The 13,338-nt window shown below is 50.0% G+C and overlaps 4 protein-coding genes across 4 annotated transcripts; 1 reads left to right on the top strand and 3 right to left on the bottom strand.

The window, feature by feature from the left end:
* Positions 1 to 312: 312 nt before the first annotated feature.
* On the bottom strand, positions 313 to 1,124 carry An04g01870 (uncharacterized protein; the record flags this gene model as incomplete). The annotated part of the gene is given in 4 exon segments (XM_001401518.3): positions 313 to 390; positions 453 to 576; positions 640 to 889; positions 965 to 1,124. Coding segments are annotated over 4 exon segments (612 nt in total), but the record flags the coding sequence as incomplete, so codon positions are not given.
* Positions 1,125 to 1,533: 409 nt separating this feature from the next.
* An04g01860 (uncharacterized protein) lies at positions 1,534 to 3,478 on the top strand (the record flags this gene model as incomplete). Its single annotated transcript, XM_001401517.3, has 2 exons — positions 1,534 to 1,902; positions 1,979 to 3,478. The coding sequence occupies 2 exons, from the start codon at positions 1,534 to 1,536 to the stop codon at positions 3,476 to 3,478; spliced, it is 1,869 nt and encodes a 622-aa protein (XP_001401554.1).
* Positions 3,479 to 4,984: 1,506 nt separating this feature from the next.
* Positions 4,985 to 6,592, bottom strand: An04g01850 (uncharacterized protein; the record flags this gene model as incomplete). Its single annotated transcript, XM_059747334.1, has 4 exons — positions 4,985 to 6,100; positions 6,168 to 6,260; positions 6,320 to 6,439; positions 6,500 to 6,592. The coding sequence occupies 4 exons, from the start codon at positions 6,590 to 6,592 to the stop codon at positions 4,985 to 4,987; spliced, it is 1,422 nt and encodes a 473-aa protein (XP_059606868.1).
* A 1,647-nt stretch (positions 6,593 to 8,239) lies between these two features.
* Positions 8,240 to 9,506, bottom strand: An04g01840 (uncharacterized protein; the record flags this gene model as incomplete). Its single annotated transcript, XM_001401515.1, has 3 exons — positions 8,240 to 8,683; positions 8,736 to 9,081; positions 9,136 to 9,506. 3 exons carry the CDS (start codon positions 9,504 to 9,506, stop codon positions 8,240 to 8,242), a joined length of 1,161 nt encoding a protein of 386 aa, XP_001401552.1.
* Positions 9,507 to 13,338: the final 3,832 nt, after the last annotated feature.

The following is a 13,338-nucleotide window of genomic DNA, read 5'->3' as shown; positions in this document are numbered from 1 at the left end:
AGGACGCGATGCAAACCGCCCAGTGCAAACATGCCAAACACCCGCACAGCGTCATAAGGTGCTTGGTTACATACGGCATCATGGAATCGCAACCGGCGGCATCAAGCTGGGTGCGCTAGTGCTACGATGTTACGGGTAAAATAGGCTTCTCGAGAAATCATTGATATTGTCTCTACTTTAGCTAAATAATAGAAGAGACTTTATCTCGGTCAAAGTCATGGAAAATACCCTGCCATGCAACCCGATCTTCTCTTGAAACCCAAGTCCCGTGAAACCGAAAACATAAGACAATCATTGGTATGATACATCACATTAGGCACTCTTGACAATCCTGTCATTATCGAATGGTACTTCTTGCACGCCGTCCTTTGTCACGATCTTCACCAGAACCTAGAAGCTGTCAGCTACCCATACTCGCTCGCACTGCGGGGCCTATGACTCTGGTAACATACCCCCTTGTAATCGATCGGTAGTCTGCGCTTCAATTCGTCTGTGCACATTTCCAAGAGCTTCATTCCTTCTTCGAGCGAGATGTCGGGGTGGTGGTGTTTATCGAGAGTGGACAGGCAGTAGTATCTAGAGCACCTTAGCATGAATCCCAACAGCTTGAGACCGCTGTTACTCAGCGCCCACACTTACTGCGCATAGCCGTGAGCAGCATATGGTACGGGAGCCAATGATGCCAGATAATCAATCCAGTATAGATGAGGCTTCTGCGTGATGGGATCGACACCTCCCAGCAGGAGGTTGACAGTGTAGGGATTCCGAGACCGCAGACTCCGCGCCATTTCTCCCCGGACAAAGCTGGCAACCGCACTCGGACCCAGCTCCGTATCGTTCCGCATCGTGTATAGTTGGATGTTGGCTTGGATGTACTCCGCGAATTGTACTAATTGAGCTCCGGGTTAGCTATCTAGTTTATGGCGGTTCCGCGTCTCCGATCACTGGGGAAGCTGCAACGAACCTGTGTCTCCCGCCTCTCCCGAGAAGGCCATAAGGTTGTGTTCATTCAGCTGCTTTGTCTTGTCATCTTCGGCTTTGAGGATGGTGGGGCCTCTCATGGCAGCTTTGGAGGCCGCCAGAATGACGAAGTCCTTTCCAGTGATGCCGAGTAGAACCTCCCTGTGAACGAGGATGAGTGAGCGTCGTGTCCATCGATATATATTGCGGCATACTTACATGTTTGTAGTATCTCAGGGTGTGTTTATTCTAGAGGAAAGATGAAAGAGAGGGGGGTAATGGAAGAGGAGATGGAAAGATGACAGTCGAGAGCCCATCGTTGGCCGCGCGGAGCTTTGACTGCCTGGAGCTGCGGCTCTTGCTGCCTTACTGCCTTAGGCCGGAGCTTCGCGCTGAGTCAGCAATTAGGCGTAAAGTTGATGCGCTTTCCGCCTGCACGGTCCACCGGCAGAAAAAAGTGAGAAACCGAGTATCTCCATCGCATCGGCCAATTTGCCAGAGCCTTCTTCCCCTCCAGACCCTCTTTTACCGCCCGTTTTCCACTCTCAGAGCTTCGGTCAATTACATTGGGTGATGTCGTCTTTTTTCACCCTGCCCGCTTCGCAGCGGAAGCGCAAGAGAGAAGACCGCGCTGGCGCCCCCGCGTCTAAGAAACGAGGTGTCGATGGAGACGGAGATGCGGGCGCAAAGAGTGGCAAAAAGAAGACTAGGGAGCCGTCAGTTTCGGGAAGCGACATTGATGAGGATGAGCTCAGTGGTGCCTCAGGGATATCGGAGGAGGAAAGTGGCTCAGAATCCGACGAAGGAGAGACAGCCGGAGACCGGAGATTGAAGCTTGCGGAGCGGTACCTGGAAAATGTCCGGGATGAAGTGGAGGACTTTGGCTTTGACGCGGCCGAGATTGATCGTGACTTGATCGCAGAGAGGCTGAAAGAGGATGTTGTAAGTACAAATCCTCCCATCCGGCTCCTGTTCGGCTGGTCAGGCGTTTTACATGCAGAGCTGACGAGAGCTGCAGGATGAATTCAAAGGACGCGTTTATCGTCAGATTGCCTCCGATTTGGCCTTCTCGACGGCCTCCCATACCTTCTTCCGGGCAGATACGCAGTCAACTACGTCAATTGCAGTCCATGCGCCGTATGTTTACACCGTTTCGAAGGACAAGACCTTGATTAAATGGGAACTCGCCACACCCACCTCCACGATTTCTACAACAAATGGAGAGGAGTCCGAACGCCCTCCTCGCCCCCAGCGGAAGAAGCCAAAGCAGGTCAGGTTTGTGCGGGGCTTGCGAAAGGTTGCGGAGACGGGAGAAGAGCATGGACATACCAAGAACATCTTGTCCGTCGCAGTGTCGCCGTCCGGAAAATTTGTAGCCACGGGAGGAGAAGACCGGAAACTCATCGTCTGGGACGCGGAGACTCTTACCCCCCTGAAGACCTTCACACAACATCGCGACGCTGTCAGTGGTCTTGCCTTCGCTCGTCATATCTCTACCATGAGTTCTGGAGAGCAGCTCTTCTCTGGCTCTTATGACCGGACCATCAAGACCTGGTCTCTGAGTACAGCCGGCCATGCCTATGTTGAAACACTCTTCGGACATCAAGATCATGTTACGTCCGTCGCCGCCATGGCCATCGATCAGTGTGTCAGTGTGGGAGCGCGCGATCGCACGGCCAGGTTGTGGAAGGTTATCGAGGAATCCCAACTGATCTTCCGTGGTGGTTCTAAGAGCGCCTCCTATCAAGAGAACAACATTGACTGCGTATCGCCGTTACCTCCTAACCACTTCGTTACTGGATCGGACTCAGGTTCCATCTCTCTCTGGTCCATTCACAAGAAGAAGCCGCTTCACACGATCCCTCACGCACACGGCCTCGACCCCTTACCTCCACTGGACGAACTCTCCTCTGAAGTCAATCAAGAAACCGCAGCACACAATTCCCGTCACCTCCGGCGCATGCCCCGCTGGATCACCGCTTTGACTACGCTTCCGGGCACAGACGTCGTACTTAGCGGCAGCTGGGATGGCTTCATCCGGGCATGGAAGATCTCGGAAGACAAAAAGACCATTGTTCCTCTGGGCCCTATCGGAGCAGGATCCAGCATTCCGCTAACCCCCGACACCCCATCCGAGCAATTAAAGCAGACCCTTGCCTTCGACACACCGACGAGCCCGGATCACATGGCAGTTGATGGTGCGCCGGCCCAGCAGACCGAGGAGGAAGCAGAACCGCTGATCAAGGGTGTGATCAACGATATTGCTGTTTTCGAGCGTCGCGCAGAAACCGCCAAACCAGGCCAAGCGCCAGCGGAACCCAAGTCCAAGTCCAAGTCCAACACCAAGCCGTCTGCGCCCGAGCAACATGGGCTCTGCATCGTAGCCGCTGTTGGCAAGGAACATCGGCTAGCAAGGTTCAAATGCTTCTCCAACAACTTCCATGACGGCCCCACCGCGGACGGTCGGAACGGTGCCGTCGTGTTCGAAGTACCATTCATCTCCCAAAAATCGAAATGATCGATCCTGGCATCGATCGATTAGTATCCGAATCGAGGCGCTGACTGACTAATTGATTTTGGTGGCGGCGCTGGACGGCTGTATGCAATGTAGTGGAAACATCATGGCGTCTGTGCATCCTACATTTCTTTTCTATCTACTCTATGCATGTATCTTTATTCCCGGGCCGGTGGTCTCTGCATATTGCTTTCAAAAGTTCGCATTAGAAGAGGTACTTTTCTGTTCCACTATCTCTCTAATCCCCGTGATTTAGCCGGTTTCTTGTACGATGTATATACTTTGAACATGAGAATTTTCTTCAATGACTCCTCTCCTACCACTAGTAATAGTATTTCTCATAAGACATCTACCATCAAACCCACCAACAGAAACCAAATTCACTCCCTCACCAAGCCTCAACAAAGCCGGCATGTTGAAGTTCTACTTACCGACGAGAACCGTCAGCTGAAACCACAACATAAGCGCCGAGCGTGACAACGACCCTGCAACCTGCAGGCCACTAAGTCTAGCGGGTTCATTAATTCCCCGGCGCTAAAGCCGGCGACTAGACTGAAGGCGGATAGGGATATCTGCCTAGACTAGATAGTGGACTCGGCGAGTTGGGCGGGGCATGATGCATAGTTACTAAGTTTAGTTCAATGCTATTACTATTTACGGCTATGGCGTATGATCAGATGCAGTACTCGCTCCATATGTTGATCTGTTGAGCGGGAAAGACTAGGAGTTATTCATGTAGCACCAAATTTCGCGACTCGCGCACGCGAATGTGCGCGGTTAGGATTGGAATTCACCGAGGGGAAGATGTAGTGCTGCCCACGCCGGGCGTACCGGGGAAGGATGCGGCGTTACTAGTACGATTGTGGTTGTCGTGGAGAGGTGGGATAGTGGTGGTGGGTTAAGCGATTGATGCTTTCGATGTTGGGGGTGTGGAAAATGATCTTTAATTCTGTTTTACTGATATAATACTACTGCTGCTTGGATCATGGTTCACTTAATTAGTGTGAGATTTTTGTTATGTATTGTCTCAATCAATGAGATCGGTATTTCCTGCAATCTAGAATGATGGTATGGCGGGAAAAGAAGAAGACTATAAGATGCTTGATGATACATGTGCTCTTAAACGGATATGTCATAAAACCGAATGGCGCTTGATAACAACCTTTACCCAAGGTACTGAACAAGTAGCATGAGACAACGGATCGCAAACAGGGGTATTTTCAAATGGCCTGAGGGAGGGTTAAGCCTTCTTTACGGGGATGATGCAAATGTCCTGGAACATGTAGAATAGAACGCGACCTCGTATCTTCTTCGGGGTGGTCGCAAATCAGATTGCCAGCTCGGCTGTTGGGGTGTATGTAGTAGGCCTGATATAGAAGGGTAATATTTCTTTTGAGGTCCCAAGGATGGGTGATCGAGCACCGCAAGATCAAGAGAAGTCGCACATAATGGATCATTAGGAAGTAATATCAATCGTCATTAGAATCGTAGATGAGTTGTCGGGGTGATTTAATAGGCCGAGGGTCGGCGATTGCCCCTGTCTCTTGTCCGCCTAGTTGGTCGCACGGGGCCTTCGTCAGAATCGTCATCCACGCTGATTGCATTCATGACAGTAGATCCAGCGGACACTTGCTGTTGTAACCGTGGATCATGACGGATATCTCCCTGGGATCTGGATTCACTGCGTCCCGACGCTGTACCGGAAGTCCCATTCTCGCAAGATGGCGAACTCGACTGTATTCGGTAGGTTTGGATGCGATTGCGCCGAATGCCACCAACAGGAGGCAGAATCGGATCCTCGTCGTCATCGTCATCGTCATCGTCGTCGTCATCATGACTTTCATCGTCCAGGCTCTCCTCGTCGCTTTCTTCAGACATCTCATCAAAGGTTGACAAGTCAGTTCCAATAGTGTGGGTGACCGAAATTTCATGCCGCCCAACCACTGTGGATCGGTCAGATTCGGAATAATCATCGTGTTCCAAGTCATCGTCGATGAACGAATCCATGTCTGCATCCTCGTCCTCATCATCCATGTCGCTATCTTCCTCGAGAGCTGACGAAACTCCAGAAGGCCAGCCATAATGGTTCTGCCGGCGAAAAGGCCCAGTTGTGCGCACACCCGGAAGGTCGCCAGGCGCTAGGCCATACCACTGACGATAAAGTTGGTCTATGTCGGCAGGTTGAATATCAAGGGGCAGCTGGTCATGGCTAGGATCCCAGCCATATTCATCCGCGTCCCCAAACCCATCTTCAATCTCATCATCGTCTTCCAAATAGTCCGTCATCTCGGAGTTTTCGTCTGACTCACTCCAGCCTGAACTTCCAGTCACAGACTCATCATCTTGTCGATACCCGCATTGTGCACATCCTTCATCTTCCTCTAGCTCCCAGGAACAACGTGGACAACGCACAACATTGTCCTCGAGGTCCACGATAGGTTGCGCGACTGGAAGCTTCTTGTTGAACGTACCACGGAACAGGCCCCCTTCCCGCGGGTGTGTGTTGGCCTTGTCTTTTTCCAGTCGCTCCGCTTCTTCGCGTTGATGGCTTAGGTGTTCGTCTGTGGTCTCGCCCTTATCAAGCAGCTCCGGGCGACTTGTGAACATTTGAACAACAGCGCGGACCTTGAGTATTTTAGTTAGTGCCTGTTGAGCATCGGATCAGAAACAAGTATGATATGCAGAGGCCTACCAAGTAAGCGGGAGCTGGTTGCGCTTTCACCGGTGCTCGACAGTCCGGGCATGTCTTGTTGTGCCTCCCACCAACAAACCATGATGTTAGACACTAGAGCGAAAGGTTAGACGCCAAAACTTATGAGTGTCGTCGAGATTGGCGATACTGACACTGTAGCAAAAGGTATGTCCGCAGGCAAGGGTATAGGGTTCATAAAGTGGTCGGATGCAAACGCCGCATTGTAGGAGAGAACGGATATCGTCGACATGACCTTGCAGGGTTTGAAAGAGCTAGAAAATAACGATATATATCAGCGCATGAAAGGCTTGACCCTACAAAGGGAAGCTCACCCCTGACGCGTTATCTCCAGTATTGACATTTGGTGTGCTGGTGCTCTCGGAGCCATTGCTCAAGGCAGCTCCAGCGGGGGTAGGTTCGGACATGGTATGAGGAGACACGGATCAGACGCTGGTGGTAACGGGTTTATATAGTTGATGATCTTGTCCTTGTATCCAACGCGACAAGTTCCGTCTCAGATACGGAAGGTAGACGGTGTGCGGTCGGAGAGGAAGGGGTGGGATACAAGTAGTATGGATGGGAACTCTCAGGTACGCGCGAGGATTGCGGACATTGACAGAAAGAACTCCCCACCAAGCGCTGGAGTTTGACGCGACGGGAGAAGGGCGCTAGAGATGTCGAGACGGTGTGCTCTTGGCCTGAAGGTACCAGACGGTATGACCGGCACGAAGCAAAGAGAAAAGATTCGAAGAAAGAAAGAGAATTGATCATATGGCGATTGGTCTGGCCGGCGTGAGCATGATTTTCTGGTCGGGGAATCTGCGCGCAAACCGAGCAAACAATGGGGCGGCGGATGATTGAGTGGAACCGTGGAAGAAGCCGAAACTCTACCTGTCGTCGGGTCGATCCCATCTATCTCTACTCCGTATCCTCCAACACATACACATCTTTCCAACTTCCAACAATTACGCCGGTCAAAAGAAACGGAGGAGAGACGGGATTGAATCCAGCCTGATGGGTTAGCGGACAAGGTCATGGGCTGTGATTTGTCCCTCTCCAGTGCTAGACGACGACCCTAACGGAAAACTAAGGCCGAAGGAGTAACCCGGCGCCGTCTCACCGTCGATACGCCAAATATATCTCAGCAGCGCTTTAGCTCTGTCATAAGTGGACCACGTCGGGGTTATTACTACAGTTGGATCGGAATAAATTATCCAGATTTTATCTTTGTTTGAACAGTGAGATGGGGCTTGCTCATATCCCAACAGTTCCGATACTTGCGGCAGGTTGGCCACCACCACCCTTTTCCATATTAGTGCATTCGTTTCGCATGTCCCAGCGCTTCGGTGAACCTTATGTGAGTATGCAGGGGGCAACATATTCTAGTACAATGTGATGCCTTCTTCTTTTTGTGGCAATAATCAGGCTGGCGTATCTCCACCATATGACCGAAGGAACATGGCTGAAATCCGGACACCAATCGTCTGCCACACTTATACTTGATCTCCTCTACTCAGCTCCTATAACATGGCCATCCTCATAGAGCACACTTCACCGTTGTACAGACTCGATCACAGCAATATAAACAGTTCTCATGGAGCATTGAATGAGGTATCATCTTTCAGACCCCCGGTGCGAACGGCTTCACAATGACGATTCTCTTCAATTGGCAACTGACTGCAGGTCATCTGTACGTGGTGCGTTTAGTAGTACTTCAGCCAAGCAGCACATGGCTTCAGCTTGTGACTCTCTTCTAACCGCTCCTGTTGCACTAAAGCGCTTGATAAACGCCTTAAGACCACCAGCTTTCAGGTTATACCCCCCTAGGGGGTTACCCCCAACAAGAAGAATGTCTCCTGACTATCTACTGATGAGCTTATGCAGGTTTAAATACACTATGTATGAAGCGGGATAATATGGAGAGATTTGACTTAGAATCCTATCTGATTTTAGAAAATATTATTTCTTCCTGTGACAAGAAATCGAGAGCGTTGACTTTCGAAGCCGAATTGAAGCGAAAGTGATAAACTTCAGATAATGAGGCTTAGCAGACGTAGAATCTGAAGGCTGCACTACTCGACATCTGCGAGCGCCCGCTTCCGGGAACGCTCTAGCTTCAGATCCTCTGACACAAGGTGACTATCATCAATCACTCCCTTGATCACTTTTTCGTCGTCCACGATCTCTTTATTCATGTGTTCCAAAAAATCGATCTGCTCACGAATGAAGAGTTTCGCAGCACGCGTATCAAAAGTGCGCCGGGCTCGCTTTTGGTCTCGCATAAGTTTATTGACGTCACGGAGACGATCGCCAAGGATTTCGAATCGATATTCAGTGAACTGATGATACAATTCATTGAGGTCCGATATTGGGCGGACGGTGGTAAGCACGGTGTCGTCCTTGATGGACGAAGCCCGAGGCCGGAAGGAAGTCACCATGGTAATTCGCTCGGTCGCCCCAAAAGCACGGAGAGCTTTGTGCTCGATATACCGGCCTTGTAGGATGACTGCCGAACCCTAGGACAACTCATAAGCTTGAGCTATTAAGATCCAATTGTCATGTACTTACCTTCTGCGGTCCCCTGACTTTGACAATATCGCCGTTGCCCGTTCTAAGGGCCGTTTCTCCACCGATCATATTGGTACAGTCGGATAGCATTGTCACACAAACGAAGGGGTAGCTGTCAGTGTGCCAGTCGACTATGGCATCATCGTTGCTGGGCTTCACGGCAATACCCTTACCCAATACCCCGGCTGCCTTCACGGCTTCATGCTTCTCCTCTTCATTGTGACCAGAAATGTTTACGTGGCCCAGTTCGAAGTCCATAACCGGGACGAGATCGACACCGGCGACTTTGGAGATTATAGCAAGTGTTTCAGGATTTTTCCAAGCGTCATAAACAAATGGAGCGCACCTGTTCCTATGTGTCAGTCATGGCTTCAGATGGGATGAAAGCTTCGATATTTACTCAGCTGCATAGCCCCTTAGCTGACATTCGGCAATCTCACTCGAGTACTTATGCTTGGCATAAACCTCACTGGTGAGAACTTCCTTACGCATGTGCTCCACAGCTTCGACCGAAAATAGTGAGAATGGCTCGGAGACGCCAACAGGGGAAACTCCACGATTGTTAGGGTAGCCGAGCTCGTTCATCGTGTGGACCTTCGAAGGAGGCACAAAAGCGAGATGCTTGGACGGATCGAATACCACATGCTCTGGCTCTGGAGCGGCCTTTTCGACCTGGCAAGCCTCATTTTCCTGGAAGGCCTCTCCGGTGATGTCGACTACCTCATTAATGGCTGAGACCGGGCTGGCCATGCTAGTTCCCACAAAGGCCATTGTTCAGAGAGGAGTTTTATAGAGACAACTGGCAAAGAGGACGGTGGTGTTTTACTTGAAAGAAGACGATGGTCTGTTACTTGAAGGACTGAGAGAAGCTGATGGTGAGGATAACTGTTAAAGGGTGACCAGGTATTTATACCTAAACTTAACAAATCTGCCCATGGCAAGATCCGGATGCAAATAACTTCACTGCACGCTGTAGCTCGACAAATCAGTGAGCTTTCTCCAATATGTGAATTCCCTCTCAAGCTTAACAGCTGCCCAGCAAGTCCTAGCTTAAGAAAATACGCACGGTATGTTCCTTGGTCGATGAAAGCCTGTTAATGGATACATGGGCATATTGGAGCGTGCTAGTGGCTCAAGCATCGAGGGACTACTTCTTCTTGGGGAATTTCTGTTATCAAGTCCTCATATTCGGTGAGATCCTATGCGGCTGGTCATGAAAATTAACTGGGCCCCGCTTTTCATTCTATCCTATGGCAGCAGCACGAACATCTTAGGCCTATAGCGATAGCCGATGGAGATAGCCCGTGGATACTGATCCTGTGTCTGGTTTGGCACAGTGAATCCCTAGCCAACCAAGAGACCATTTTCATGATGGCCGGCCAATGCTTGGTAGGCCCTGGATTTGTCGGTGTTTTCAGTCGCCGGGTAGATCCAGACCAAAGAGAATCCAATGGCAAGGCGTGGGCAGATAGCGCTTCAGCATCATGCTGATTGTGTCAACCGGTTTGGGAAAGCCAGACCAGGCATCTAGATTTCCAGCTGGATTTGTGCGGCTAGCGCTGAAATATCTTACTACATCAAATTGAACCTGACGGCGGCGTGCTTCACTGTTCCTGTTTGGGATATCGGCTGCTAAAGATTCGATTAGGGCATTCCAGGACCAGACGGGCACCGATCGATGTCCCGCTTTGTCGGGGTTGAGGGTTGAACGTATTTTATGAGAGTTGCCAAATTTTTACGCACTGAAGCCACTAGTAGTGGGGAATTATTGACTTGATTTGGTAAATGATCGGGATGGGTTCAGTTCTTCAGCTGGGCAGATTATTAGCAAGCTGGTGCGGCTATCAGATAACGGAGATCCCTCCCTACGGCCCTCCCTCTTCTACAGCCTGTGCCAGCCGTTGCGAACTCAAGAGTTCTGCGGTCCTTGCGCTTCCCGCGCATATATAGATGTCATTTGATGTCTGCGTCCGGCTAAGGCGCGTTACGGACGGACTGGCAGCGGTCCTCGTAATCCGAAACAGGCCATATCCCGAGATCTCTTTGCTTGATCCGGATAAAGCAACAGCGTTGTGTATGTGAGTGAGCAGTAAAGGTTGGGATACTTTCCGACAACTCGCCCACTGGCTAATTGGCACCCCCACAGGGGATGTGCAAACACAAATGAGCGGCGAAGTCATGATATAATTTACCCTATGTCATATATTGACGGTGTAGTGGGCGTGAGGAATACTATCAGTGCTTGCAATCATGCAGGCCGGCTCGATTCAGGATGCTTGCAAGCTAGCCGGCTTCGTTGAACAACTTTACTGTCATATAGCCAAATAGGATTATCTCAGAGCATGGATGGGCCACCCAACAGGAAAGGCAGATTCGACTTGCAAATCGTCGCCCATCCTACCAATACCTTTCTTTGGATATGAAATTCTCCCTCGAACCAGCACGCTCTATGGGAGCCGGGGTTAGACCATGTGACGACCGGGAACAACGTCAGAAACTTTCGCAACCAAAATGTACGCAATCAGAGAACGCCATTAAATCTCTGGTGATCAATTTGGCACTATTCTGCAAAATAGTACGTTCGGCGGGAAAAGAAAAGCAAGCCACCCCGGGACGCAATGGCAATGAGGGGTACCCACTGCCTTGGAGTCAGTCATTATTGAGATTGAGCCCCTGCGAACCCGTATATACTCTGGGCTTAAATCTCCGTATCTTTGGTAAAATGCGCGGATGGCTCCACACTTGCAGGGCGAAATCATCCAAGAACCTAGTAGATAAGTGATCCCCGGCCTGAGCTCCGAGCACGCAGCACAGACAGTCCATCTTTCTAGAAGGACGCAGTAATCATAGAACGAAATTGCCCGCAGGCGACCAACTACAAACCAAGATTGAAGCTTGAGATCAAGACTCCCCTAAGTTTTAGAACGGATCCGCAGTCTACATTCTCTCAACCACGCGACGTTCAACCGCGTCAGTGAGTTCTTTACTTTTTAAGGTTCTCGTTCCCGGGGATGGATCTCCACGCCAAGACTGGCGGGTCTGGATTTTCCTCCGGCCGCTTCGATTGGTACAACTACTGCCATCCTCATCAACATCAACATCAACATCTACCCGCAATATCCCGGAGTTCTCTATTCTCGGACCTAGAGTCTTCTACTCTCGCAGTCACCCTATCACGCTCCGAATTCAGGTGTTCGCTTGCTCGGCTCATTACAAACTATGGCCTCCCAATCTGATAAACAACCATCCTCATCCGATCAAACCAACCCCAATGCCTGGGAGCGGGTGGAGCGGAAATTCACCAGGTATGTTTAAACTTTTACCTCTGTTTCTGATTCTCACCTCAATTTTCCCTGTTGTTTTGGTGAGCGAGCGTAATCATGTGCTCGAATCTCCAGTTTCTTGCTTTGGGTTCTCTCGTGTTGTTTCAATGATACCATTGGTTTCCGCCCGGAGGGGGGGAGAAGACAAGGTGGATCTGCTAGCACATGCTAGCTAGTTGTAGATAATAGGTCATGACTGACAATCATCTGTCGTCTCTAGCAAAACGGCAAGCGAATACTTTGACCCATGTCAAGATTTCGCAGATCGAAGCCTAAAGTGCATGAAGCGCAATGGTTTTGATAAGGAGATGTGCTCGGATTATTTCCAGTAAGTTCACCAATTTATGAAATACATCACCTCGTCTTTTCTCAGTCGCTACGACTGGTTGGCTTGGTGCCATTTGTCTCTGATGAGTTACATATGCTGCCGTCTTATACCTGTCAAGTGGCTGAAGTAGCCATTTTTGGTGTTACATTACTTTGTTCGAATTATCCATCCCTTAGACTGACCAGGGACTATTCAGGGCTTATCGAGATTGTAAGAAGGAATGGGTGAGTACAGACCTTTGGGCTTGCTTTCCTGCGGCCTTACCACTCCCTTGCTGAAATCAACGCTCGGGAAACTGATTGCGCGCCCATGGAGGAAATTCATGACATTGCTTTCAGCTATAGATGAACTAACGCCTTTCTTCAGTTGACACAAAAGAAGCTTGGCTCGTCTGCAGCCAAACGCTGATTTGAGGGCTTCTTGGGGCTCTCTATACTGCACTGATTGCATTTGGAACTGCCACCATCATAATCGCCCTGTTATCAGGCCTGTGTTTATCAGCCTTTCAGTATCGTCTGTGCCAGAACCATGCTCTTACTTATCTCTTGCTCCCATTGGCGAGCTATATTTTTCGTTCAGATCTAAGGCATTAGCATGGATGCTACTTGTCAGCGGTCCGGGTTATGCACCAGCAAGCCGCCTATGTGTTCAGTGACTTGATAAAAACTGTATTTCCACCACTAGCTGCTGCTATCGGGAAAGCGATTACTGTTTCTGTCATGGAATACGTGCTATCCATCACTATATTCCAGCTCGTCTGTACAGTGAAGGAGGCCTCATTTTGGCATGGTCTTGCCTGGCGTTCTCAATTCGTGACTTCAGTCATTTGTCTAGTCTCTGTTCTCTGTATATTATATGTGTCACTATTATAATGATCCGGTTTCCAAATCTTTTCAGCTCACAGTAACAAGGTTTGCTAGCTTTATGACGTCCATTACAGAATGATCATTGT

The sequence above is a fragment of the Aspergillus niger genome (assembly GCF_000002855.4).
Source record: "Aspergillus niger supercontig An04".
Lineage (NCBI taxonomy): Eukaryota > Fungi > Ascomycota > Eurotiomycetes > Eurotiales > Aspergillaceae > Aspergillus > Aspergillus niger.
The sequence above is the reverse complement of the archived record's forward strand: the minus strand, read 5'-3'. Positions and strand labels throughout refer to the sequence as shown.